This window comes from Dryobates pubescens, chromosome Z (genome assembly GCF_014839835.1).
Source record: "Dryobates pubescens isolate bDryPub1 chromosome Z, bDryPub1.pri, whole genome shotgun sequence".
Classification (NCBI taxonomy): domain Eukaryota; kingdom Metazoa; phylum Chordata; class Aves; order Piciformes; family Picidae; genus Dryobates; species Dryobates pubescens.
This window is the reverse complement of record NC_071657.1, coordinates 139,211,495-139,238,663: the sequence shown is the minus strand read 5'-3', so window position 1 is coordinate 139,238,663 and position 27,169 is coordinate 139,211,495. Positions and strand designations below refer to the sequence as shown.

Sequence of the window (27,169 nt, the reverse complement as noted above, 5' to 3'; positions counted from 1 at the left end):
GGTAACCACCTTAATCAGACCTAGCTTGTCTTACAGCGGTAACCATCTTAATCAGACCTAGCTTGTCTTACAGTGGTAACCACCTTGATTAGACCTAGCTTGTCTTACAGCGGTAACCACCTTAATCAGACCTAGCTTGTCTTACAGCGGTAACCATCTTAATCAGACCTAGCTTGTCTTACAGCGGTAACCATCTTAATCAGACCTAGCTTGTCTTACAGTGGTAACCACCTTGATTAGACCTAGCTTGTCTTACAGTGGTAACCACCTTAGTTAGACCTAGCTTGTCTTACAGTGGTAACCACCTTGATTAGACCTAGTTTGTCTTACAGTGGTAACCACCTTAGTTAGACCTAGCTTGTCTTACAGTGGTAACCACCTTGATTAGACCTAGCTTGTCTTACAGCGGTAACCATCTTAATCAGACCTAGCTTGTCTTACAGCGGTAACCACCTTAATCAGACCTAGCTTGTCTTACAGTGGTAACCACCTTGATTAGACCTAGCTTGTCTTACAGCGGTAACCACCTTGATTAGACCTAGCTTGTCTTGCAGTGGTAACCATCTTAATCAGGCCTAGCTCCTGCTGCAGTAGATGGCAGCTACAGGAGGGGTGGTTTTCAATGCATGTCTTTCATTCATCTTTCAGTGCTGGACAGTGAATGCTTTTTACCACAAGCCCCTGACCTCTCTCCTCTCACACTGTTTCCACTGGAGGTGACTGTAATTGCTTGGCCTTAAACTGAAGCTGTCAGTGCGAAATAATCCTCTGTGCATTTTGAGTGTCTTTTAATTCCGCTTTTTTAGCCCAAAGTGCCTTCTCTGTAACTACAGCCCCAGTTCTGGCCTGTGCCCTGGCTCACCTGCTCCCCCTTCTTTGGTTGGGGTTTCCTCTGCTTGTCCTTTATCATTGCACAGACCTTCAGAACACAATCAAGGACACCCTTCCCTCTCCTGAAAGTGCCTCTGCCTTCCAAGTTGTTTTCCTTTGGAGTAATTTATCTGCCCCTGGGCTACTTGCCTCCTTGAGGTAGCCTGCTTTGGATGCTAGCAAGCACTTTGAAAGGGAGAGCCCTGCTCTGATTTCCACTTGCACCAATGGAGTCACACACTGGCTTTGTGCTAAGCAGCATCATTACTCTAACTTCCAAGGCACTGTATTTGAAATGTGTCAGTCAGGTAAATAACTGTGTGGGATGGGGGAAGAAAAAGGAGTTACATCTCTGAGCAGAAACAACAGCCACTTTTGGTATTAACAATGAAATGTTAATGGATCTAAAAGTGCACCTCTGAAAAATATTACCATCTATTCAAATCATCTTTCTGAGCTATTTCACCTTTGTTTTAAGGGGCAGGCTCACGTTTGTGCTTGTGCTTATTGCAACCTCTTGACAGTTTTATTGCTGAGAAGTTCAAGGAACATCTCATAATTGTGCCAGGAACATGCATCTATCACCGGCAGCGGTGCCGTGGCAAATGAATTGCTGTAATAGACGTGCCATGTAATAGCAGCTGATTATCCTCCCTCTCTTCCTCCTCCTCCTTTTGCTTCACTTTCTGCCATCAGCAGGTCAGAGCTGATGGTAAGCAGAACAGACAAAAGCAGCTCCTGAGTAAGCTCAAGAAGCAAACAGCTGTTTGCTAGGAGTGATGCTACAGCAGTGCAAGGAGTAATTAACATCATGTTCAATAGACTGCAAACCCAAAGGGCTCTACCAGGGCTCGAGCCCTGGGGCTGCTGCTCTGCCCTGAGCAGTTTAGCAGACAGTGAGGTTGCTTTGCTGGGCCAGGGGCAAGCAGATCAAGGCCACTTAATTCCTTCTCCCTTGGTTTAGTGGCCCTCTAATTACTGCTGAGAGACATGGGGATACGAAGGCAAAACCATACCAAATACACCCAGCCTCTGCCTGCTGCTCTTACAGCTGCTGTGGCCTGAAAAGAACAGCAGCACCGTGACAGAAGGGGGGAGAAGTGTACCTGAGGATCAACACTGACCACAGCCCTGCTGGTGCAATTCTCATTCACTTGCTTACCGTGAGTTCAGGTTTATCCTGGGGTACATCAAGAAGTGTGACCAGCAGGGCTGGGGAGGTTCTTCTTCCCCTCTGCTCTGCCCTGCTCAGACCACTCCTGCAATCCTGGGTCCAGTTCTGGGCTCCCCAGTTCAAGAGAGGCAGAGACCTGCTGGAGAGAGGCCAAGGGAGAGCCAGGAGGATGCTTAGGGGACTTGAGCATCTCCCCTGGGAAGAGAGACTGAGAGCCCTGGGGCTGTTGAGTCTGGAGAGGAGAAGGCTGAGAGGGATCTGATCAATGTCTCTCAATAGCTGAGGGCTGGGGGTCAAGGGGAGGGGGCCAAGCTCTTGCGGGTGGTGCACAGCAATAAGCCAAGGAGCAATGGAGACAAACTTGACCAGAGAAGGTTTCAGCTCAGCATGAGGAGAAACTTCTTTGGTGTGAGGGTGTTGGAGCCCTGGAGCAGGCTGCCCAGAGAGGTTGTGGAGTCTCCTTCTCTGGAGCCTTTCCAACCCCAGCTGGATGCATTCCTGTGTGGACTGCCCTGGGTGCTGCTGCTCTGGCAGGGGCTTGGACTGGATGATCTCTGGAGGTTCCTTCCCACCTCTAATGTACTGCACTGTACTGTGGCTCAGGACAAATTGGCACAGACAGACAGGACAGCAGGGGCTAGATTCAGCGCAGAGGAACTTCTGCAGTTTGACATCAGCCTCAAGATGCAAACAACCACTAGCAGGGGGCCACCTTTTAGCCATTCAGCAGTTCTGTTTACTTTAATCAGACACTGGGCACAGTAGATGTGACTGCTAACTCAGAGACTAAGTTTCAACATAATGAGGCTTTAATTTCCCAAGCACATCCTCGTTATTTCACATCGTTTCAGCCTTACCTTCATTGCACTTCCCTGACAGCTATCTCTGTGCTCATTTGCACATCCCTTCCACAACGCAGCCCTGGTCATCTAAACAGCTGCTCTCAAAACTGTCTGTCTAGCATGGGGTTTATGTGCTTGATTCTCAGACAAGGCAGGAGGATCACTTGCTCACTGGATCTTTGCTTTCCATTCCTGAGGCCCTTGCAGTATGCAGGAGTCAGGGTGCCTCTGACAGCAGTGGAGCCCTGCGTGGTGGCTTCTATGCTGAAGCAGCTTAAAGGAAGCTAGATAATTTTGTTCTAGGAAGAGGGGGAAGCAGGGAGTTAGTCAGCAAAAGCAGATTTTCTGTTATTAAGATAGCAAATATCCCTCTGATAATTTACAAAGCAAAGGCTCTAACTCCCTCCCTCCTACTCCCTCCAGCTCAGCTGCAGAGCTTTCAAAGCAAATGGCTGCCTTTAAAGTTCTGCTCTTACAGGAGACACTGAGCTGAGAGCAAATAAACAGCTCTCTGTTTGGTCTTGTATGAAAATGTTCAACTTGAAAGCAGCTCAGCCTCCGACTGAAGTGCTGCTGATGGCAGTGGCCGCTCCGGGGAAGAAACAAGCATGTTCCTTTTGATGTCTGATTAGGAGATGCACTGCCACTGGGATTTCAGAGGGAAGGGCCATTGTTCCCTCCTCACGTCCTGCCTCTCGGAGGGATGCATCCGAGGTGGCCATGCATTCAGTCTCAGCTATTTCACTGCTCCTGAAGAGGTGCATGTGGCTGGAAAAGGGACACACATGACCCCTTTTAGGGGAGGTACATCCTAGCCTTTCACAGTTCATCCTACATACCAATATTCCCTCTTACTATGAAAGCTTCCCACTGGGCTCCCAAGCTACCTTCTCAGGCTTCCTGAACACCTGCTCCAGAGCTGACCTCAGGAAAAGGAGCTGTGCTGGGTATGCTGAATACACCTCGTGGATGGTCAGAACACCAGTCCCAGCATCACAGAGTGAGGTGCTTCACGTGGGATGCTATAAACACGCTCACTGCGGCCCCAGCTCTGCCTCCCTGTGCTCAAAGCACCAATGCTGCCTGCTGTGCTGTGCAAAATCAGGCCTGCAAACATGCCCTTCAGTTTTCCAAGCAGATTAAGATGTGCACTACAGAACAAAACATCTTTATTGTTACAGAAGAAAAACTTAGTAAGAGGAAGAAAAGAAGAAGCAGAAGAAAAAAGCCATTCTGGCACTGAAAGGTATGCTTTGAAAAACACAGGCTTGGCTTTTACACCCAGGGATGTCAATGTCAAAGCTCCAACTGACTTCAGTGGGAACATGATTGTATCCAATGGGTAAATAATTGCACGTATTTCACATCTCATTGTTACTGAAAACTGCTTCTCAAAAAAGGCAAAATAATAGCCTGAATTCAAGGACTCTATTAAGAAGTCATCTGAACTGCATTCCAGTTGAAATCACTGGTACCAATGAAAGGATCCTTTTGCCTACTCAAAAAACCCCACATGGGTACAAAAGCACAAAAGACAGACAGACTTTGCTCCCTGTCCCAGCCCCAGTCCTGCTGGCCTTGAGGAGGTCTTGCAGAGTATTGCCAAGCCCAGATGTTGCATTTTCTGTGGCTCTCTTCCCTTCTGCTCGCCCCAGCGCTTTTTAATCTGCTTTGAAAAATTCCTCATGTCAGAAGCTGACTTTCTCCTGCCTGATTTGCCCTGTAAAAGCTGGGTGTATCTGGCTGGCACTATTAAACTCTTATCTCAGCTGAAATGGGAACATAATCAAAAGCCTGGGTGTTATTCATCTTAGCCATGTCTCCACATCAGAAAATTAAGACAGTGATGAATTGCACATTGCTATACAAAATTTTATTATCAGAGACAAAATCCAAATTTGTTCTGCTGAAAATACAGAAGATAAAAGCTGCTCAGGAAAGGGAAGGGGGAAAGAGAAAAGAAAGGAAAAGAAAGGAAAAGAAAAGAAAAGAAAAGAAAAGAAAAGAAAAGAAAAGAAAAGAAAAGAAAAGAAAAGAAAAGAAAAGAAAAGAAAAGAAAAGAAAAGAAAAGAAAAGAAAAGAAAAGAAAAGAAAAGAGAAACAAAGAGAAAACAAAGGGAAGGTTTGGGAAGGGAAGGTTTGGGAAGGGAAGGTTTGGGAAGAGAAGAAGAGAAGAGAAGAGAGAAGAGAGGAGAAGAGAGGAGAAGAGAAGAGAGGAGAAGAGAGGAGAAGAGAGGAAGAGAAGAGAAGAGAAGAGAAGAGAAGAGAAGAGAAGAGAAGAGAAGAGAAGAGAAGAGAAGAGAAGAGAAGAGAAGAGAAGAGAAGAGAAGAGAAGAGAAGAGAAAAGAGAAGAGAAAAGAGAAGAGAAGAGAAGAGAAGAGAAGAGAAGAGAAGAGAAGAGAAGAGAAGAGAAGAGAAGAGAAGAGAAGAGAAGAGAAGAGAAGAGAAGAGAAGAGAAGAGAAGAGAAGAGAAATCCATTCAGTCAGTCAGTCCTTGGCTAGACAGAGTGGCATCAAAATGTGATGTTGAACACAGAGTTCCCACTATTTCTGGAGCAATTTTTAGAGGCCTATCATAGACAACCCAGCCCACCCCCACTTTTCTGGTAAGCTGCAACCGAAACTCCTCTAGCTCTTTCTTGTTTGGGCTACTGGTTTGATTTGCTGATTAGCTCCAGATTCATTGATTCACAGTCTAAGAACAACTCTGCTTTTATTCTCAGGTCCTCAGCTGCTTGCAAGACTTAAAGGAAAACCTGAGGAGATTTGGCATTTGTAGGGATACTGAGAATCAGTTAGCAGCTCCTCCCTGTGTGCAAAACGCAGGCTTGGCTACAAGAGGGGGACGAGAACCAGGCCCCCGAGAGAGCACGCTGGGGTTTGCAATGCAGCAATCACACAGCGCCACAGCCTGCACCTGAAACATGGCTAGAAACAGGTTTCAGCCTAAGTGGCTTTCCATAACCCCAGTTTCAGCCAGGTTTGACCCAGAATTTGAAGCAGTCCATTAATCCCATGGGAATTAGTGGGGATGCTTCCACGCCTCTGTATGTGGCTGAGTGGTGGCCAAGCCAGCCTCACATCTGCCATCTCCCACTGCTTTGCTGACTTCATACTTTTCACAGAGTCACAGAGTTGTCAGGCTTGGAAGGGACCCCAAGGCTCAGCCAGTCCCAACCCCCTGCCATGGGCAGGGACACCTCACACTGCAGCAGGTTGCTCACAGCCACATCCAGCCTGGCTGCAAACACCTCCAGGGATGAGGCTTCCACCACCTCCCTGGGCAACCTGTGCCAGGCTCTCACCACCCTCATGGGGAACAACTTCTTCCTCACATCCAATCTGAATCTCCCCATTTCTAGTTTTGCTCCATCCCCCCCAGTCCTGTCCCTCCCTGACACCCTCAAAAGTCCCTCCCCAGCTTTCTTGGAGCCCCCTTCAGATCCTGGAAGGCCACAATGAGGTCTCCTCAGAGCCTTCTCCTCTCCAGCCTGCACAACCCCAACTCCCTCAGTCTGTGCTCACAGCAGAGCAGCTCCAGCCCTCTGCTCCTCCTCGTGGCCCTTCCCTGGACTTTTGAGTAAGATCTGCAAGAATGAAAGCTTTGTCAGAGTGGTCCCTGCACATCTGTGTGGCACAGTGACAGGATGCAATGGTCTGCAGGGGTCTGCATTACCCTGACATGAAAACAGCTCTGATCTTGCACTCATTTGGGAGTCACATCTGAAGTGAGCAGGCTCCACCTCTTATTTGACAGAGAGCTGAATCCCAGAGAGTGCAGATGTGAGAAGTGATGGGAAAACACATTTCCTTCTAATTCCAGCATTCAGAATTAACCCAAGGTCGAGACAGGAGTAGTAGAGGGTCTCATCCATTGCACCCAGCAGTAACAGCTGCAGGACTCCTCAGGGTGTCAGAAGGTCTCACGTGTGGAATCCCTTGGGGAAAACAATGCCATTTCTTGTCAAGCCTTTATTTTCAGCAGTCTAATCCACTTGTGTCCCTGATGTGTCTGCAGTGGCACAGCTCATTAGTTTTCATGGAACTGGTTTGTGTTCATCTGCTGCAAAACCAGAGCAACTGGACACCTCTCAGAAAAGCATCAGACAGGGAGCTACAGTCTCTGTTTTTATAAGGCTATAGAGGGCTCAGCCACACCAAAGCTCAGTGTCCCTCGAACATACAAACCACACAGCAGTGACATGTACACAGATAACAAAGCTGTCTTTGTACAGGGTTCTTATACAGTAATTACAACCATGTTCCCCACAGGAACTGACACAAGCTGTGACACAGTGTGTGACGCCCGGGCAGGTCTCTCTCTGCTGAAACCTACTGTTGGCAGGCAAGAGAAACAAAAGGGGAGAGCAGTACCAATGCTCTTCACAGCAGAGTCTTCTGCAGCTCTCCAAGCAGGTTATAAAGCTTGATGACATCGGAGCTCATTGCAAGATACTGTTCTAGGGAAAAACCCCAAAAGCCCCCAAACCCAAAGTCATTTATCAGCCAGTATGTGCTAGTGAAACACAACCACAGAGATCAGCCTGCACAGCGCCTCAGAGGGCTGCTGCTGAAGCACAGGGTCAGATCCTCGGCTGCAGTTCGCACGGCTCACGTCAAGGGATCTACCTCACCGCGCAGCAGCAGCTCCGCAGCCGCGCACCTGGCACCAGCTTGGCCACAGCCTGTCTCCAGATCACACAAACGAACATCTCAGGGGGACTGAAATGTATCCCAGGGAACTGAGCCTGCATCCTGGCTCTCAGCCTTGCCCACCGACTGGAGGCTACCCTGATCAGGCAGATCCAAGCAATCCTGCCCAGCTGAGGCACTGGCTGAAGCCTCCCAGCTGTCTGCTGCAGCACAATCCCCTCTGCTGATCACCTCTGTGCTCTCTGCCAACACTGCTTTGACATCCTTAGCAAGGGGTGCAGATGAAAAGGTAAAGCCTTCAGAAACACTCTTTGGCAGTGTTGCACTGCAGCAGTTACACACCAGCCAAACTCAAAAGCATAAACATGAAGCCTCCTGAGAAAGGACATTGGGTCTGACCCACAGCACCGCTCATGACCTTGATTCTCCCTAAACCCAGCCCCAGGACGCCAGCTCCACACAGCTGGCCTGAAACCTGACCTCAAGAGGGTTACCATTTAGGGGTATTCTGACATCAGCATCAGTGTGGACACAAGATACCACAGTATCACAGTACCACAGTGCATTAGGGGTTGGAAGGGACCTCCAGACATCATCAGGTCCAACCTCCCTGCCAGAGCAGGAAGACGGAGCTCGGTTTAACCACCCCCTTAAACAGACTTTATGTTACAGGTTTGCTCCCACCAGGGCACTGGGCCTTACCTGGGTGAAAAATCCTTACCCAGGGCAGTGCCTTTCTCCCCTTCCCTCTCAAGGATGACTAAACGACTCCCACCAGCACAGGCTGCTCGCTCAAGCCACAGTGATCTCGCTGGGGTTTGGTATTGGTTCTAAACCAGGCAGCAGCTTTTGCAGCCCTGTGGGAAACCAAGTGGCTGCTTTGTTACTGTGCTGCATGCCAAAAGGTAGCTGCACAGCACTAGTGCCATAGGAGCCACCTGAAATGCTATCAGGTACAGTGACAACCACTGCTGCTTTTAATCCTTCCAAAGCCTTTGCTACAACAAGGCCTGAGAAACTCCTGGCACATTTTCAGTGTTAGCAAAAATGCCCTAAGGGAAAAGGTTGTGTTCCTGTGCACTGGGAAGCGCAGGGTGGGTGGGTGGTTGTTTGGGGCCATTTGAAATGACTTCTGAAGAACTTGCATGTTAACATACTAGATCTTCACAAAGGCTCCAGTCCACAGCTGGGGTGAGCACAGCTCACATCCTCAGGTTTTGCTGTGCAGTGCTGGCTCCCCTATGCTGCCTGCTCTCACAAGGGAGTAACTCCAACCTCTGAACATCACCCACAAACCACAGCAGCCAAAGGAGCCCTCTGTCCCTCCCCTGTAGCTGAGGGGAATCCCAGTGAAGCACCTCTGCACTTCAGTAGATCCCAGCTGCCCGTCTCACCCTGGTAGGTTGGCAGCAGAGTTCTCCAGCTGCTCCATCCCAAACTGGGCAAGCAGCTGCTATTCAGAGGAGGCTGCTCAGAAGCAGGATGGGCCCTTTACACCTTCATGCTCACACTGACACTCTGGCTATAAACCCTGCTTAGGACAGGCAGCCTGATATGGTGAGTGCTCCTGAGAGGCGTGCTGGCAGGTTGATTATAGACACAGCTTTCAAAGCCACATCCCTTCTACCCAGAGAGGCAGATGCACATCCAACCCACAATCTGCCTTCAGTCACCCCAGTCTTGACTATGATCATGTGGAAAACCAGGACCTGATTATGCAGGTATCTGACCACAGGCAGCCTCAGCCACAAACACTGGCTTGACCTGCATCCATCCAAACCAGCAGGCTTGGTGGCAGTCCATGGCAGAACTGGTCACATGAATAGCTAGCTATCTGTATCTCTACATATCTGTGCATGGGTATAGAAGCACACAGGTGTACACACAGATGTATCTCTGCACACATACAGACACAGGTATGGAGATACACATTTCTACTCTAATTCTGCTAGGGCTCTAATGAGTGTTGTTGGCTACCTCTGCCATGAAAGCTGCCTCCTCCATCAGTGGAGATATTTCCTTGGGCACTACAAAGCTCAGTGGAAGATCCACAAAAGCCCTCCTCAGTTTCCAACACAGCATCACAACTCTTGCTATAGCATCACAGAATCAATAAGGTTGGGAAAGACCTCAAAGACCATCAGGTGCTATGGACACTGAAGAGATAATGAAAACTCATAAATGTGGAGGTACTTGAGGACAGATGAAGTTTTTTCCTTCCAAGTCAATGTCCAAGCACACCCAGCAAGAGCAGAGGTGACATTTCATTTCAGAAGTGTGTCCACACTGCTCTGCCCCAGTCACAACCAGCAGCCACTGTGGTTGGGACAAATATTAGCAGAGGATACATGAAGAGCTCTGCCAGCTGCAAAGCAGCAGGATGAGATTGTTGCCCTGGACAAGGTTGTACACATGCAACAGGTATGTCCACGCTGGATCCACATTGCCATAGGATCACAGAATCAACCAGGTTGGAGAAGACCTCAGAGATCAGCAAGTCCAACCTATGACCTAATACCTAACACCTCCTGACAACCAAACCATGGCTCCAAGAGCCACATCCAAGCCTTTTCTGAACACCTCCCGGGATGGGGACTCCACCACCTCCCTGGGCAGCACATCCCAAGGGCCAATCTCTCTGTCATGGGAAGAATTTCTTCCTAACCTCCAGCCTAAACCTCCCCTGGCACAGCTTGAGACTGTGTCCTCTTGTTCTGGTGCTGCTTGCTAGAGAGAAGAGACCAACCCCCACCTGGCTACAACCTCCCTTCAGGTAGTTGCAGAGAGCAAGAAGGTCTCCCCTGAGCCTCCTCTTCTGCAGGCTAAGCAACCCCAGCTCCCTCAGCCTCTCCTCACAGGGCTGTGCTCCAGACCCCTCCCCAGCTTTGTTGCCCTTCTCTGGACACCTTCCAGCAGCTCAACAGCTTTCCTAACCTGAGGGGCCCAGAACTGGACAGAGGACTCAAGGTGTAGCCTAACCAGTGCTGAGTCCAGGGCACAATGACTTCCCTGCTCCTGCTGGCCACACTGCTCCTGATGCAGGCCAGGATGCCCATGGCCTTCTTGGCTGCCTGGGCACACTGCTGGCTCATGTTCATCATGTTTGCAGCATCTCCTCTCATGAGAAAGGACCACATTAAATCCTGGATTCAAAAACAACGACAAGTCTGGATTCCAGGCCTCCTAATCACAATCTGGACCACAAAAACCAGGCCTAACTTTGCATAAGGACACAGGAAGAAGAGGACTGGTCAATGAGAAAGGAAATGAGCAAGATAAAGAGGTCTTCCTGAAGAGCCTGTATTCAAGTTTTCCATGAGGTATCAACTGCTCTTTGACACACAGCAGTGTGGAAGGTATTAAAGAAAAGCTTCTCAAGACATATAATTAAATCCAAGGGGTGTGGGGTGTGAAACACTGCAGCAAAAGAAGTTATGGGTTTGTTGCATTTAATGCTTTTCAGTTTAGTGCTGATTGGCTGAGAACCAGCAAAACACAAAATACAAACCCAGAAGAATGGGGAATTGTGATGGCAAGGTCACAGAATCACACAGAGGACCAACCAGGGTGGAAGAGACCTCCGAGACCATCAAGCCCAACCCACCACCCAGCTCAGCCTGAGCCACGGCAGCAATACCAACAGCACTGGGACACAACAGTGCCAAGTGATACAGCAATAGGTCTGTGCAAGAGGTACACTTAGGGCTTGATCACTGTTGTAGACCATTTGTCAAGGCCACTAAAACATTAACTTACATCCAACAGCAGCTGGATGTGCCCAGAACTTCCAATGAGCAGCACAGGAACCTCCTGTGCACTGAGTGGAACACAGGGGTCGAAACAAACTTTTGACCTTGGAACAGATTGTTAGCCTGCCCTTTAGCAAGTGGGGAGACCAGAAACTTCTGTGTGTGTGCTGCAGATATGTGCCTGAACCTATGGTGCTGAAAAAGGAAAGCCATCAAAGCCAGCCCTGAGTGAAACTGCAAAGGGACAGCCCATTGCTCACGCTTCTTCCCCCTGAAACCCTCCAAGCAAGTCACGGCTCGGAGCTTGGCTTTCTGCACACTCTTTGGATGTCTTAATTTTGGCCTTCATTACAGGGTGGTGATTCCATTAGCTAAGCCTGGGCTTGCTTCTCTGTAGTAACAGATCCACACGTGGCTTTGCTCAGGAGAAATTACAAACGTGAGGCTGCAGCCCGGCACTGAGGTTGAGTTTGGTCAACCACACAAAGTAAGACTTTGCACTCTGAAATGCCTTTCATCAGAGGATATTCAAGTGCTTTGCTAACATTAGTCAAGCCTCACAACACCCCTGTGAGGTAGGTAAAAGACATAGGAGGAGGATTTCACTCTGCTTTGGACAGGGTAATGTCTCTGGGCGTTAGGTGCAGTAGCACTGCAGTGTAGCAGAAGAGTTTAGGATTTACTGTAAGGCAAAGTTAACAGCACAGGAGCACAGGGTTCCCTCTTCTTTAGTTCACATGTGGTCAAGCTAACATGTGGTGCTACACAGCCCCAAACAGCGGAGCAGATTCCCACACAAGGTGTACCCAGCCCCCAGGCAGCACCCTCGGCACAGTGAAAGACACAAAAGGACTGGGTCTAGATGGGTACCACAGCTTAGTTATGGGAGAAGCAGGCTTCCAAGGGGTTGAGAGCCCAGAGAAAGAAGTGTCTCCACACAGCCCTGGTAACACCTGAAGATGCTCAGTGTGTCTTTCTTTTTGCACCAATCTTTCAGTTCACAGCTGCTGGGGACGAGCAACTGCAGCTGTAAAGCCTGTTGGTGACTGCCACCCCTTGTGCAGGAGACACCGAGACCAAGTGGCTGCTCTCTGCTTTGGCTGGCCACATACAGAGGGCCGTAACGTGGTCAGCTGGCTGTCACAGGCACAGACATACATCTCCAGTCCCCCTCTGCAGCTGCTGCAACCTGTCTCCTGAGAACCTCTGCAGTTTGGTGGAGGCTTTTTCTGCAGAGTGTAGACATGGGAGAGCATTTGCCCCCCACCACTTCCATCCTCAAGACTGAGCACCGGTGGTGCACACTCACTGTGCAGGCAGCAGCTGCACTGGGTCACTGATGCTTCAGATGAAGGATTGAGGAAAAAAAAAGAAGCAAAACATATGGTGGAGAAAAGCATCACTCTTCTACAGCAGCAGATGGGAAATACAAGGGAACAGAAAGAAAAGAGTGTTCTTGCTATCAGCCAGCACTCATCACCACTCACATCCTCCCCTTACCCCTGGTTCACGTTCCTGAGCTGACATCATTGCTCCATCCCACGTCTGCACGAGCACATCCCATATTTGCAAGGCATTGTCCACACAGAGAGCGTGACCTGCCTAACAGACTCAGTTGCTCCAGGGGCTGGTCTGCCCTCAGCCCTCTGAGGTCACTGCAAGCAAGGTACTGTCCCTTTTTGCTAGTTTCCATCTGAATTGTCTGTTTATTCATAGTATTTGTGCATCATCAGCTGCATCATTTAGTGCTGTACAGGTTAGGTGACCCGTGGTGAGCATCACTGGCCTGTCAAGCAGCCAGGGAGAGGTGCTTCATGGATTCCCTGCAACCAATGCATTGTTCCCCTCCAGCACTGCCTATGTTCACAGTTAGAGCTACTCTGCTCCACAGATCAGAGCTGAATAAATACCTGTGATAACAATGCACGGATGATATCCTCCTTGGTTTCTCCTCCTCCACCCCCTTCCTCACCCCTTTGTCTTTCCCCTCTCCCTCTGTGCTGTGGGAATATGGAGACCGCAGACAAAACCAGCAACTCAAAACAGGAGCTGGCATCTCTGCAAGCAGTAAGAGACAGTCTGAGTGCCAGCCCAATGGGAAGCTAGCAGGAGAGAGCAGCTGACTTCACAACTCATCCTGCCCCAAGCTGGAAGCCCTCTGCAGTCCTTCCTCCTGGCTGCCACGCTGTTCACGGCAACGCTGATTGTCGTAGGTAGTCTTTGTGCTTTGTATAATGCCCATATTGGATGCAGCTGGAACTCACATACAAAATGTGGCTGTTATGCACAAGCATGCTAGAATACAGGCAGGGACGGCACGAGCATGCACAGAACCGTCTGTGAAGGTTGGTTTCTGTTTGTCAGTTTGTTTCTCTTCAACATTTACATGCACCACTTAATAGCATGGTTGGTTGTGTACACTGAGGACTGGGTCTCACAAGCATTCATGACCTTCTCTTCTGAGAAGCTTCTTGACAGCTCTGCAAGAGTGCAGTGTAAAAAAAAGCCCCAAATCAAAAGGAAAACCCCCCTCATCCATCCCTGCAATCCGAGCTGCTCTCCAGGATTCTCCTCTGCAACACTTCTGAAAAGGCCTCCTCCTCCCCTTGCAGAGCATCCTGGGCAATGGTTGGCTGGACAGACAGACTAATGTGTCAAGGATTTCCTCAGCCACTGGAAGAGTTCTTCCTTGTAAAGCCTCTGCCACCGCACGTTGGCTTCCACTGTCTCCACGGCACGGGAGAAAGAGGCAGCAGCTCCCCCTTCGTAACTCTTCATGAAGTTCTTCAGCTGCAAGTGCAAGGCAACAGGTCAAACGTGCAGGGACTGAGGAAGCCCAGCATTCTTAGGTGAGAGATGGAATGGAATGGAATGGAATGGAATGGAATGGAATAGAATAAACCAGGTTGGAAGAGACCTTTGAGATCATTGTGTCCAACCTGTCACCCACCACCATCTCATCAACTAAACCATGGCACCAAGCACCCCATCCAGTCTCTTCCTAAACACCTCCAGGGATGGTGACTCCCCCACCTCCCTGGGCAGCACATCCCAATGGCCAGTCTCTCTTGCCGGGAAGAACTTCTTCCTAACATCCAGCCTAATTTCCAGGGCACACAAACAAGGCAGGCATTTAGGGCCAGCTTTCACAGCCACTGGAGAAGTAAATGCAGTATGGTGTAGGATGATTTAATAGGAACTAGAAGACAAGAGTAGAATGCCAATTAAATGTGATGCAACTGCTCCAGAGTGCACTGGAAGATATGGACATGGCAGTGCCAGATCACACCAGTACCATTAACTCCTTCTCTCCCACAGCCCAGCTGCTGTGCTGCGTAAGCAGCTCTGCCGCTCTCAACCCTTACTTATTTCAACCTAAGAAGCCAAACTGGGAGCACTGGAAGCGCTTCTGTCTCAGGTTGAAATGCAAACACCAACAGAAGGCAGCCCTGATGACATTTGGTTTTATCAAGCTTCACAAAACCCCTATTTTGTTCTATTTGCAGAACCCTTCTGGAGCTGTTTAGGAAAGGAAGGGAAACAGTATGAAAAGCAGAGCAAAATAAGAGGTGGGCACTCACTTGATGGCCTGTGAATGGGTGAGATTCCTTCCCCTATGAGCAAACTTTGATCCCCATTCAGCAGACTGAAAGGGTCCCTGCTCTGTTCTTTTGTACACTCAAATCACAGCGCTGTCACCTGGGTGATTACAGCTGATCCACTGGTGTGCTGCGAATTACTGCTCTCCTCAAGCCACAATTGCAGGGCTGAGCTGCACAGCAGGCTGCAGGTTATGTTGGCTGGTATAAAATTAGCTGCTTTCAGCAGCACTTATCCATAACTAGTTAATTTCTGTTTCCTGGTGGCACCAAACTCACCACTGAAATCTAACCTCTAGCAACACCTCTCTGTGCATGGGCTGGAGCAGGAAAAGGCTGATCCTGCAAACCCCTCATTCCCATCACAGCTGTAAGCATGGCAAGGACCTGGGAAGCATCAAACCCAGACTCAACCTGACCCTTTTTATGCTAACGTGTTCACAAGGCCTGCTTCTTCGGGGGGAACTATAAACAGGCATCCTGCCAATACTGTCATGGAGGTGGACACCAAGACTACAGAAGGCTTTCTTGTTGCATGGCAGATACTCAGATTTGCCAGCATCTTCCTTCCCACTTGGGCAGCTTTGAGGAAACCAGCTGTAGCTCTTCCCTGAGTTCCTGTGGCCACTGAGCTTGAGTGTAGACAAATGGCTGGGGACAAAGCATGACAGCACAATCAGAGTTCACTTAATGGTGACCATGCTGCAGGATCCATCTGGGGTAATGACCAGCCAGGCAGTGTGTAACACAGCCACACAACTCCCTCAGCCAGGGTAGAAGCTGCATTAAAAGGAGAAGTCTTTGCAACCTACCGAGGAAGCACTCAGCATTTAGGCTAAAATGCACTGTCCTGTCCATTTGGCCACAGCTTTTCTAACACAGAAATACTGCAGGCAAAGGAGAGACAGAGGAGGCACTGGCAGCTTCTGCTTTCAACCCTGGGCTCATCTAGGGCTGTGGATAGCAAGATCCCATCTTCAGTCAAGATAAAAAGAACAAACCCACACACCCAGCCAGGCACAGAGAAGTGCCTGCACTACCCTCCTCCTGACACCACCTCTACTCATCCAGCTGCAGCCCTGGCCTGTGACTCCAGCTCAACAGCCAGGGTGCCCAGACAGCTACTGACACCCCAGAGCTCCTGCCCCGCTCCCTGCTCATGGGCACCTCCCAGGTGCCAAAATCCATTCAGGACTTACCTCTCTTAGCTCTTCTCCAGTATTGAGGAATTCTGTGACTCCACTGATAAGCTTTGAATTCATAAATAATGCTTCTCCATACCTGCAAGGGCAACAGGAAAATGTATGGAGAGTTAGTGCAAGTAGCAGGCCAGCTGAAAAGTAGAAAGTAGGCTTCTGTAAGCAAGGCAGAAGACAAAGGACATCCAAGGTTCTGGGTGTGCAAGGCAAAAGCACTGGAACAACCAGTCACTGAGTTCCATGCTAAACACCTGGACTGAGACCTTCTAGGCTGAGCCATTTGTAACTGCATTTGGCTGCTACTTAGCAGAAAGTGCTTCACTGCAGCCACAGGGGAGAGCTCTAGAGGAGGAGAGGACCAGACCACAACCCCACCTCATGCTTAACAAAACAGTTTTCCTGTAGTGACACCAGTCAGCAAAAAATAGAGGCACCAAAGAAGGAGCAGAGGACTAAGCATGGAACAGGTTGCCCAGAGAGGTGGCTGGGGCTCCAGCCATGGAAATATTCAAAGTGAGGTTGGACAGGGCTCTGGGCAACCTGATCCAGTTGAGGGTGTCCCTGCTGACTGCAGAGGGGGTTGGGCTGGATGAGCTTTGGAGGTCCAATCCAGCCCAGGCCATGCTATGACTGTGAGGAACCCTCCAGCTGTAGCATCAAACCAGAGTCTCTTTTTCCAGGCTGCAGCCCTCCTGGCGCTTTGTGTTTGGCCACCTCATCTCCATTACAAATAGCCTCTCCACAAGTGAACTGAATCAAATCTTCTTGTTCCAGCACCTGGTAATTACAATAAATAATACTGATGGAGAATAATGCTGCTAAAGACTCCCCTGGGCCATGATGCAGCATCTTCAAAGAACCCAACCTGGAATGATAATTTGAAAGCTGAGGCAAGGAATATTTCAAGGGTAGGCTCCTCAGCAGTCAGCAGCAATGACCTTCCCCAGGTAGCTGCTCTGGAACTGGCCATTCCAGTCCTGCTGCTCTGCTGGCTTTTCCACAGGGTTTTCTGATAGGGTCCAGCTGAAGCATCTCTATCACTTATCAGATCAACCAGATTGCTTCTGAAGTTGTGCATTTCATGTTGGAACAGTTTGGGCTTGGTCTGGATTGGGGTTTTTTCAGAGTCTCTAGCATGAAGATCATCATTCCACTGGAAAATGAGAGCAAGACTCTTGCTGAGGTCAGATGGCTTTCAGCACAGTGACAGGCACTTGACAAATGCTTGTCCTTATCTTTATCTGTACCTACACCCTAAGCTGTATCTCACTAATCTGAACATGGCTGGTTTAAGATAGGGAACACAGCTCTCCTGTCAGATGAGTAACACCAACAGACTTCACTGCAATTCATTTTGTCTGAGGAAACAATTCCCTTTGTAGCCCACTTCTACAAATGGACTTAGAGAAGGAACTCAAAAATCAAAGTGAAATGAACTAACTCACTCACAGCTTTTAGTTCTGCCTCCACTAATCCTAAATTAGTTACCCACAGATGTCCAGGTACTGGAAGCCACAGCCCTTTCATCCAGTCCCAACCCCCTCCCCTGGGCAGGGACACCTCACACTGCAGCAGGTTGCTCACAGCCACATCCACCCTGGCTGCAAACACCTCCAGGCAGGAGGCTTCCACCACCTCCCTGGGCAGCCTGTGCCAGGCTCTCACCACCCTCATGGGGAACAACTTCTTCCTCACAGCCAATCTCAATCTCCCCATTTCTAGTTTTGCTCCATCCCCCCCAGTCCTATCCCTCCCTGACACCCTCAGAAGTCCCTCCCCAGCTTTCTTGAGCCTGTGTGAGGGGAAACATGCTTAGAGGTATCAAAAATCTTACTCCCTGACCACCAGTAACTGAATTTCTCATGGGCACTTCAGCAAGTACAGCTCTCTTGTCCCCAGACTTCAGGCACATTGACACCTGCAGAGATTTCTGCCTCCTGCAGGCAGTGTGGATGTCATGCTCCTTGAAGCATGTTTAGGCTTTCTAACAAAGCTCTTCAATATTACAGTCTGAGCTTAGCCTGATAATTGACTGCTTGGGAAACTGGAAGCTGCTTTGAAGGGGTCTTTTGACAAGGTCACCAACCCACTTCACAGAAGAGACCTCATTAAAAAAACCCAAAAAGCAGAGATTTTCCTTTTCTTGCAGCCTGCACTGCAGCTACAGTGCAGACAAGAAGTGGCAGAGTCCCTCTGCCTGCAAATGTATGAACAGCTCAAGAATGACCTTCATGAATATCCATGCTGGTTCCTGACCACTCTGCACACTTAACCTGCCACTGACAGCAGCTTCTGAATGGGCTCTGCTGGCAGCAGCTCTAGCAAAGACAGCTTGCAAAGCCCCCAGCAGAAGAGAAACACAACAATACACAGAAAAGGGGTTTGGTCTTGCAAGTATCCTTCTGTAGACCCTTACCAGGAAAGACAACAGCACTGCAGAAGCAGGACCTCCCTGGAAACATGCTGGAGGCACAGGGTCTCCACCTGCTCCTTTACTTCTGGGGCTGTGAAGCACCACCACCTCACATTTGTGCAGGCTTTGTACTGGTGTGAACTCCCCTGGAGAGGCAGCACAGCTCCTGTGCCAAGGGCTGCTCATGTACTGACCACTTCCCAAATGCTGATGAAAGAGTCAGCACTGAGAAGGAGAGAAGGATGAAAGGCAGCTCTTGGATGAAGTGTCCAGGCACAGACAGGTGCACACACATTGGAAATGGTTTAGGAGCCAAGGAAGTGCATGCTCAGCTCACAGCAATGCAGGAACACTGCTGCCAGTCCTACTCTGCAGGGCTTCAGCAGCCTTAGCCCCACAGAGCTCCTACAAAAGCCTTGTCAGGCGCTGCATGGACCTTCAAGGCCTGGTCGATGTGCTGGTGTTGGGACACAGGTTGGACTTGATGATCTCAGAGGTCTACTCCAGCCTCAATAAATCTGTGCTTCTGTGGCTCAGTCTCTGAGACACCTTTGCAAATGGGTTGTAAGTGATTTTGAAGCCTTCACACACTACCAGTATCTCCTGGACAGTACAAATCCAAGCACACTGTAAAAATACAAAGGGATGACACAGCTTTGCTGCTCTAGCTCTGGGACTTGCTGTCTTTGGAAGGTAGAGGAAACAGCATTACAGCAGCATTTAAAAACCTCAGCTACTTTGGGTCACTGTCTCAAATGTCCCCTGGCACTCAGCTCTGGGCAGGCCACTCCTCCAGTGCTGGGTCCAGTTTGGGCACCTCAGGACAAGAGAGATGTGGAGGTGCTGGAGCCAGGGCAGAGGAGGGCAAGGAAGCTGGGAAGAGCCTGGAGAAGAAATCTGATGGAGAGCTACTGAAGGAGCTGGGGATGGTTAGTGGGAAAGAGAGGAGGCTGAGGGGAGACCTCCTGGCTCTCTACAGCTCCCTGCAAGGAGGTTGTGGAGAGGTTGGTGCTGGGCTCTGCTCCCAGGTCATTAGTGACAGAAGAAGAGGGAATGGCCTCAAGCTGCCCCTGGGGAGGTTCAGACTGGACATCAGGAAAGCTTTTTTTCAGGCAAGAGTGGTCAGGGCTTGGAATGTGCTGGGCAGGGAGGTGGTGGAGTCCCCAAGCCTGGCTGTGTTTGCAGGGGGTTTGGCTGTGGTGCTTGGGGCTGTGGTTTAGGGGTGAGCCTTGCAGAGCAGGGCTCTGGGTTGGCCTTGGTGACCCTGAGGCTCTTTTCCACCCTGAATGTTTCTGTGGTTCTCTGATACTGCCTTCTCACCACAGTCCCCAAGCCTGGCTGTGCTTGCAGGGGGTTTGGATGTGCTGCTTGGTCTTTTCCAAGCTGAATGTTTCTGTGACTCTGTAAGTTCTATAATAAATGCAAAGAAAACCACCCTTGAGATATCTCCTTGCTATTGTTTCACACCAAGGATTTGGATTTTTAAACAAAATAAACCAAACTCAAATCATTCTAATTGTGGAAAGAAAAGCTGCCCTGTTCCAGAGAGTACTTCAGCTACCACTCCACAACAGAGCTTGTATTTAAAAATGTACCAGCAAACTTCAATCAGAACCCTAATTTTGCATGTCACTGCTTCACTGAACATTGAGGGGTAAGTATTAAACTAATTCCACCTCTCCAAGTCTCTCCTAAAAGGTTTTAACATCTAATTAGCAAACAAAGTTCTTTTCAATGTGTATCACCTAGGCACAGCTTGCATGAGCTCTGCCATCCCACTGCACTGCACGCTTTGGTGACTGATGGGAACCCAGCTGCAGATCCCTTTCACAACAGTGCAACTGCTACAGCCCCTTTGGTGGCTCTGGATTATGTTTGGAGATCAAATTCAGTGCAGATGACAAAGTCAGTGCTGGGCAAGAAGACAGACTGTTATTTTCTCATTTACCAGAAGGGCAGTAACAGGTTTTTAATGAGACCTTGCTCCATGCCAGGAGCTTAGGTGCCACAGAGATGCACTCTGAGGAAGTGAGGGAAATCACATTCAGATTTCACAGAGTCACAGAAACATTCAGGGTGGAAAAGAGCCTCAGGATCACCAAGGCCAACCCAGAGCCCTGCTCTGCAAGGCTCACCCCTAAACCACAGCCCCAAGCACCACAGCCAACCCCCCTGCAAGCACAGCCAGGCTTGGGGACTCCACCACCTCCCTGCCCAGCACATTCCAAGCCCTCACCACTCTTGCCTGAAAAAAAGCTTTCCTGATGTCCAGTCTGAAGCTCCCCAGGGGCAGCTTGAGGCCATTGCCTCTTGTTCTGTCACTACTGACCTGGGAGAAGCTCATCTGTTTAAATGAAAGCACACAAGCCTTTGGCACAAGGCATGGTTTGCTGAGTCTTGCCCATGAGTCTGCACCACCCAAGCCTGCTGCTGTCCAGACTCTCTGGTGGTAGCTGTGTTGCCAGATGAATGTCCTTGCTAGAGCAGGACACAACTTCTTGATGTGCCTTGGTAGCAGTACAGCTTTTGACACATTTACACCTCCCCTCTCCATAAATCCCTGGAGGAACCTCAACATTTATTTGCTCTCCAGAGCATAACTAACTGCACTGGGGTGCATAATAGCAATAGAAGTGGCTCTGCTGTAGCCTTGCTGTGTGCAAGTCCAGCTCCTGCAGTAATCCTATCAGAAGCAGAGGGTTCTTAATTTTAATACTCTTCAAGCACTCTTAAAGCTTGCTGGAAATTGATTTCCAAAAGTGTGCTCCTGCCATATAAACTTCCCAAACCAATTCCAGCTCAAACCTATTTTCCCAGCTGAGTTCCTTCTACAGTCCCAGTGTGCTGTGAAATATTACCCACAAGCACATGAATCACTTTTTGAAGCTTTAGGGTAGAGGCACAGCCTCTGAGCTTCCCTGACTCTTGATGCTGTGAAGCCTACAGTAACTCTGTGCCTGTACTGATGAGGCACTGGGATGCAGTTGCTTCAGTACAGCATCCTCAGTGTTTCAGATGATGTGTGGGGCAGTGGCTGACTCCTCACGAGACCAAAGTGGAACAGACCTCCAATACATTTCCTGCCAACACCATGGGGATGGCCTGGTGGGGAGTGTCTGAAGCTCATGGACACCTGCCTTTGAGAACTTGAGCCTCATCCAAGCTATGGTTCCCTGAGTGTCAGAGGAGCTGCTCTGAAATCTTCCAGAGCCTCAGAGGCTGTCCCTAAAGAGCTAAAGGCATTTTTCATGCATTCAATTAACATCAAAAGGATTTTACACTGTTGGCTGGGCTGGAGTTGGAGCAGGTGGCAGGAGACAGAGAAGGAGGCAGCCCTCTTTTCTCCAGACTGACCAGCCCTCATGGGGAAGAACTCCTTCCTGACATCCAGCCTGAACCTCCCCATTTCATACCAGCATCCTTTTGGAAGGGAAATGCTTGGTGGCTTGTCCCACAGTTGCAACAATGCTGTTGAAAAGAATCTTTTCCTATCAGACCTAAACCCCATTGAAATTCCTTTGGGGACCGCTGCTTTTTTATCTGTGTAGATGGAGAACTGCAGCACTTGACATACAGAGAGGATTCATTATCATAGCCACAGACACAATGCACTAATAGATTCACAGATGATGGCTAAGAGGGAAATGTTTCTACGCATGTGTGTCCCAGTCCATGAATCAATGCATTGATGAATCATATCTATGGGCTTCACACTTGCAGACGTCTCTCTATGGCTGAAAAGAGGATGGGCTATATTCAGGAGCCTGCATGAACAACTACACACACAGTACTGGCACAAATAACAACACTGTCAAAACAAAATAACTGAGGACAAATTCAGGCTTCTCATCCTTACCTAGAATTTAGTATTTTCCATTTCTCTCTGAAAAACTTCCAGGCAAGGTCCCTGCCGTGTGGGTTCCGAGCCACGTGGATGATCACATCAATGGCATCCTGATCCAGGACAACCTCAGAGTTGAGAGACAGGTTCAGGAGCCTGGGGGGACAAACAAGGGGGAAATTGCTGTTTAGTGTCACCAGCACAGAGTCATGCTGTGGGTTTAAGGCTGGATGTCTCAACCAGAGAGTACAGCCCTAGACTGGGGATGCTGGGAAGTGTAATCTTTGGTTATTCCTCTCTCTTCCACCCCATCCTGCCTGCATCTCCCCTCCACAGACAGCACAGGCTCTCCCTCTCTTCCCTCTCTCTTCCATCCCATCCTGCCTGCATCTCCCCTCCACAGACAGAGCACAGGCTCTCCCTCTCTTCCCTCTCTCTTCCATCCCATCCTGCCTGCATCTCCCCTCCACAGACAGAGCACAGGCTCTCCCTCTCTTCCCTCTCTCTTCCACCCCATCCTGCCTGCATCTCCCCTCCACAAACAGAGCACAGGCTCTCCCTCTCTTCCCTCTCTCTTCCATCCCATCCTGCCTGCATCTCCCCTCCACAAACAGAGCACAGGCTCTCCCTCTCTTCCCTCTCTCTTCCATCCCATCCTGCCTGCATCCCCTCCACAGACAGCACAGGCTCTCCCTCTCTTCCACCCTATCCTGCCTGCATCCCCTCCACAGACAGCACAGGCTCTCCCTCTCTTCCACCCTATCCTGCCTGCATCCCCTCCACAGACAGCACAGGCTCTCCCTCTCTTCCCTCTCTCTTCCACCCTATCCTGCCTGCATCTCCCCTCCACAGACAGCACAGGCTCTCCCTCTCTTCCCTCTCTCTTCCATCCCATCCTGCCTGCATCTCCCCTCCACAAACAGAGCACAGGCTCTCCCTCTCTTCCCTCTCTCTTCCACCCTATCCTGCCTGCATCCCCTCCACAGACAGCACAGGCTCTCCCTCTCTTCCCTCTCTCTTCCATCCCATCCTGCCTGCATCTCCCCTCCACAGACAGACAGCACAGGCTCTCCCTCTCTTCCCTCTCTCTTCCACCCCATCCTGCCTGCATCCCCTCCACAGACAGAGCACAGGCTCTCCCTCTCTTCCCTCTCACTGCCCCATGGTGTAAGTTCCAAGTGGCTTCAGTGGCTTCTTGCTATGATTGCAAAGACACCTCTGTGAATCACAACAAACCTTGGTATGCAACTCCTGCAGGGAAAGCTGAGTGAAACTTCACCTGTGCATTGTAAGGAAATCACTAAGACCTGATTGGTCAATACAGGTAAATACAGAACACAGAATCAGCCAGGTTGGAAAAGACCTCAGAGGTCATCCAACCTATCACCCAGCACCATCTCATCAACCAAACCATGGCACCAATGCCTCATCCAGGCTCTTCCTAAACACCTCCAGTGATGGTGACTCCACCACCTCCCTGGGCAGCACATCCCAAAGGCCAATCTCTCTGTCTGGGAAGAATTTCTTCCTAACCTCCAGCCTAAACCTCCCCTGGCACAGCTTGAGACTGTGTCCTCTTGTTCTGGTGCTGCTTGCTAGAGAGAAGAGACCAACCCCCACCTGGCTACAGCCTCCCTTCAGGGAGTTGCAGAGAGCAAGAAGGTCTCCCCTGAGCCTCCTCTTCTCCAGGCTAAGCAACCCCAGCTCCCTCAGCCTCTCCTCACAGGGCTGTGCTCCAAACCCCTCCCCAGCTTTGTTGCCCTTCTCTGGACACCTTCCAGCAGCTCAACATCTTTCCTAACCTGAGGGGCCCAGAACTGGACACAGGACTCCAGGTGTGGCCTAAGCAGTGCTGAGCAGAGGGAGGACAGAGCTAACACAAAGCAATGGCAATTACTCCAGGATTTCAAACATTTCCAGTGACCACAGGAAACTGAGAGAGAGGGAATGTGTGTGACTGCACACAGCAGTGCAGCAGCACAAGGCTGTTGTTTAAACAGACAGCAGGGCTGTGCTTGAAGAGCAAAGTTCTTCCATTTAGACCAAAGCTCAAGTGGTGATTCACAGAGAGAGGAGGGTGGATTTGCAACAGCCACATCTCGAGAGGTGAACCTTTCTGTACCTGTTGAGCAAGTTTCTGTCATCACTGCAAGTTAAGGCTTCCAACAATATTTTCTTCTCAGACACAGCGGTGGTAGAATGGAACTTCATCCAAATGAACTCCCAGACATCCTCATCCATCAGTGAGACCCCTGTGCAGTAGACAATGTCTCTCACATTGAGTGGGATCCTACAAGAGAAACCAGAACAGTCCTGTGGTGAATGATCATCCTCCTGACCCTGGAAAGCAAAGGAGGATTTGTGAGGCTCCAAAACTGCAGTGCAGCACTCATCTTCTCTTTTTCATTAATACACGTTTTCACCTCTTTGCAGGCACTAAAATACCCCAGGCCATCCCACTGCATTTCCTAGTGGACAACACATGCTTGCCATCCTTCTCACAATGCTGCCACACCGTCAGGAGACTACAAATGATGGTCATGAGTTCATCAGCAGGTCACACGCCACACCGCCTGCAGGACGGGCAACAGAAGCTCTCCCCATTAGCACAGGGACTCATCTCTGTGTTGCTGGGCTCTAAGCCAAATCTCTTCTTCTCCTTAGTAAAGAGGGGTTAGGGCAGGACTTGATCAGCCAGAAACTCCTCCCAGCTTCTGCTCTGTAGTGCTCCATCTTCATAGAGTAACATACAAAGAGTGATAGGACTGGGGGGATGGAGCAAAACCAGGAGTGGGGAGATTCAGACTGGATGTGAGGAAGAAGTTGTTCCCCAGGAGGGTGGTCAGAGCCTGGCACAGGCTGCCCAGGGAGGTGGTGGAAGCCTCCTGCCTGGAGGTGTTTGCAGCCAGGCTGGATGTGGCTGTGAGCAACCTGCTGTGGTGTGAGGTGTCCCTGGCCATGGCAGGGGGTTGGGACTGGCTGAGCCTTGGGGTCCCTTCCAGCCCTGACAGCTCTGTGACTCTGTCTTCCCAACCCCTAGAAGTTCTAATTATTGAGAAATTTTGGGCATAGTTGTTGCTGCATTTTGCAGTGTTACTGAGGCTGTGCCAGCTGATGCCAACCACTGCTTCTGAAGGGATTTCACTAAGTAAAGGCTTGTTACAAGAGTTGAGTAGAATCTTGCACACAAGTCAGGCTGATCCTTGAGGCCCCTTCCACCCCTGACAGTTCTGTGGCTCTGTGATGTGCTGAGTCAATGCTGCTTACAAATGGTGTCTTCAGGAGCAAAGAAAATAGAAAGACCTGCTCATTTTCCCCCAGCATATTCATCCCATTACAAACCTGCTATACCCCAGGACAGTTCTGAATGTGACTACTGCCCAAGGAACAGGAACTCAGGCTACAGTTAGATGGAAGTTTCCTGAAGGCAAACTCAGGCCTTGTGTAGGCTGTGCACATGAACAGTGGTCTTCTGCAGTGACCCCACGCCACCGAGGCTCCCCGTGCAAGCAGAGAAGCCGAAACAATTGTGAGCTGCAGGGCACCCCTGCAGCTAAAGCCAGACCCTTCTCAGGGGAATGCATTCCTGGTCTGCAGGACCATGGCTTCTTTAGCAAAACTACACCAAAATGCAGGTCTCTAGTTACTAATAGTTGGGTCAAAACACCTCTGGAGCTTCCTATCCTCTTTGGAGCATCTAGAACCACAGACAGCCGCTGCCAGCATTGAGCAGTAACTCAGTGGCACAAAGAAAGGGATTACCTCTGCACATTTTGATATCAAATCCTACACACCACAGAGAGAAAAGATTGCATCAGTACTTGAAGGCTCTCACCAACGTCTCACACCATAGAATGGGCTATCCCAGTGTGCTGGTTTAGCACAGCCTCTTCCCATCTACACAGGAGTGAGGGGAAAGTTAACACACACACACACACACACACAACCCCTCCAGGTTGAAGTAAAGAGTTGAGTGTTGGCTGAATAAATGAGATGATAATAGAAATCATCATCATCATCACAATTGCCTCAGCCTAGTAGCAGAAAAAGCACAGAAGAGAGCAGCAGCAAGCAGAAGCAAGCAAGCTAAAAACCCAAGGCAGGGAGCTACCTCCCCATCCCTCCCTGTCCTGCTCTCACCTCAGTGGAAGAGCCAACACCCCAAACTCTGGAACTCCAAACCAGCAACTGGACCAGGAAGCCTCTCATGTTAGAATCTGAACTTCAGGCCCCATCATACTCTGCTCACAGAATCACCAAGGTTGGAATAGACCTCAAAGATCATCAAGTCCAACCTGCCACCACAGACCTCATGACTAAACCATGGCTCCAAGAGCCACATCCAAGCCTTTTTTGAACACCTCCAGGGATGGTGACTCCACCACCTCCCTGGGCAGCACATCCCAATGGCCAACTCTCTTTCTGTGAAGAACTTTCTCCTCACCTCCAGCCTAAACTTCCCCTGCCACAGCTTGAGACTGTGTCCTCTTGTTCTGGTGCTGGCTGCCTGGGAGAAGAGACCAACCCCCTCCTGGCTACAACCTCCCTTCAGGTAGTGTTGCTCCAGGCAGCACTTCATTTGGAGGCTGGCCTGAGGCAGGAGGGTTTTGAGTAACAGCAGCAAATGTTCCACTTAAGCCACGATGCCCAGCCAGGAATGAGGAAGTTCTTTTACTGCCATGTATTTGTTCACCAGGAAAAATCCAACCAACCAACCCAAACACTCAACCAAACAAACGAATTCCCACCCCAAACCTTTCTTCCACTAAAGAATGCTATGAATGCTTTTGCCAAGACACTTCAGCTGATCTCTTTGATGTGTCTGTGGC

At 49.8% G+C, this 27,169-nt stretch overlaps 1 protein-coding gene across 1 annotated transcript in view; it reads right to left on the bottom strand.

Moving 5' to 3' along the window:
* Positions 1–13,291: 13,291 nt before the first annotated feature.
* TRHDE (thyrotropin releasing hormone degrading enzyme) overlaps positions 13,292–27,169 on the bottom strand; it is a 121,265-nt gene continuing 107,387 nt past the window's right edge. The window contains exons 10-13 of the mRNA XM_009901300.2: positions 24,463–24,630; positions 22,356–22,496; positions 16,087–16,168; positions 13,292–14,078 (exon numbers count right to left, since the gene is read on the bottom strand). Coding sequence (XP_009899602.2) covers positions 13,935–14,078; positions 16,087–16,168; positions 22,356–22,496; positions 24,463–24,630 — 535 coding nt within the window. The 3' untranslated portion in view covers positions 13,292–13,934. The remainder of the gene's footprint in view (positions 14,079–16,086; positions 16,169–22,355; positions 22,497–24,462; positions 24,631–27,169) is intronic.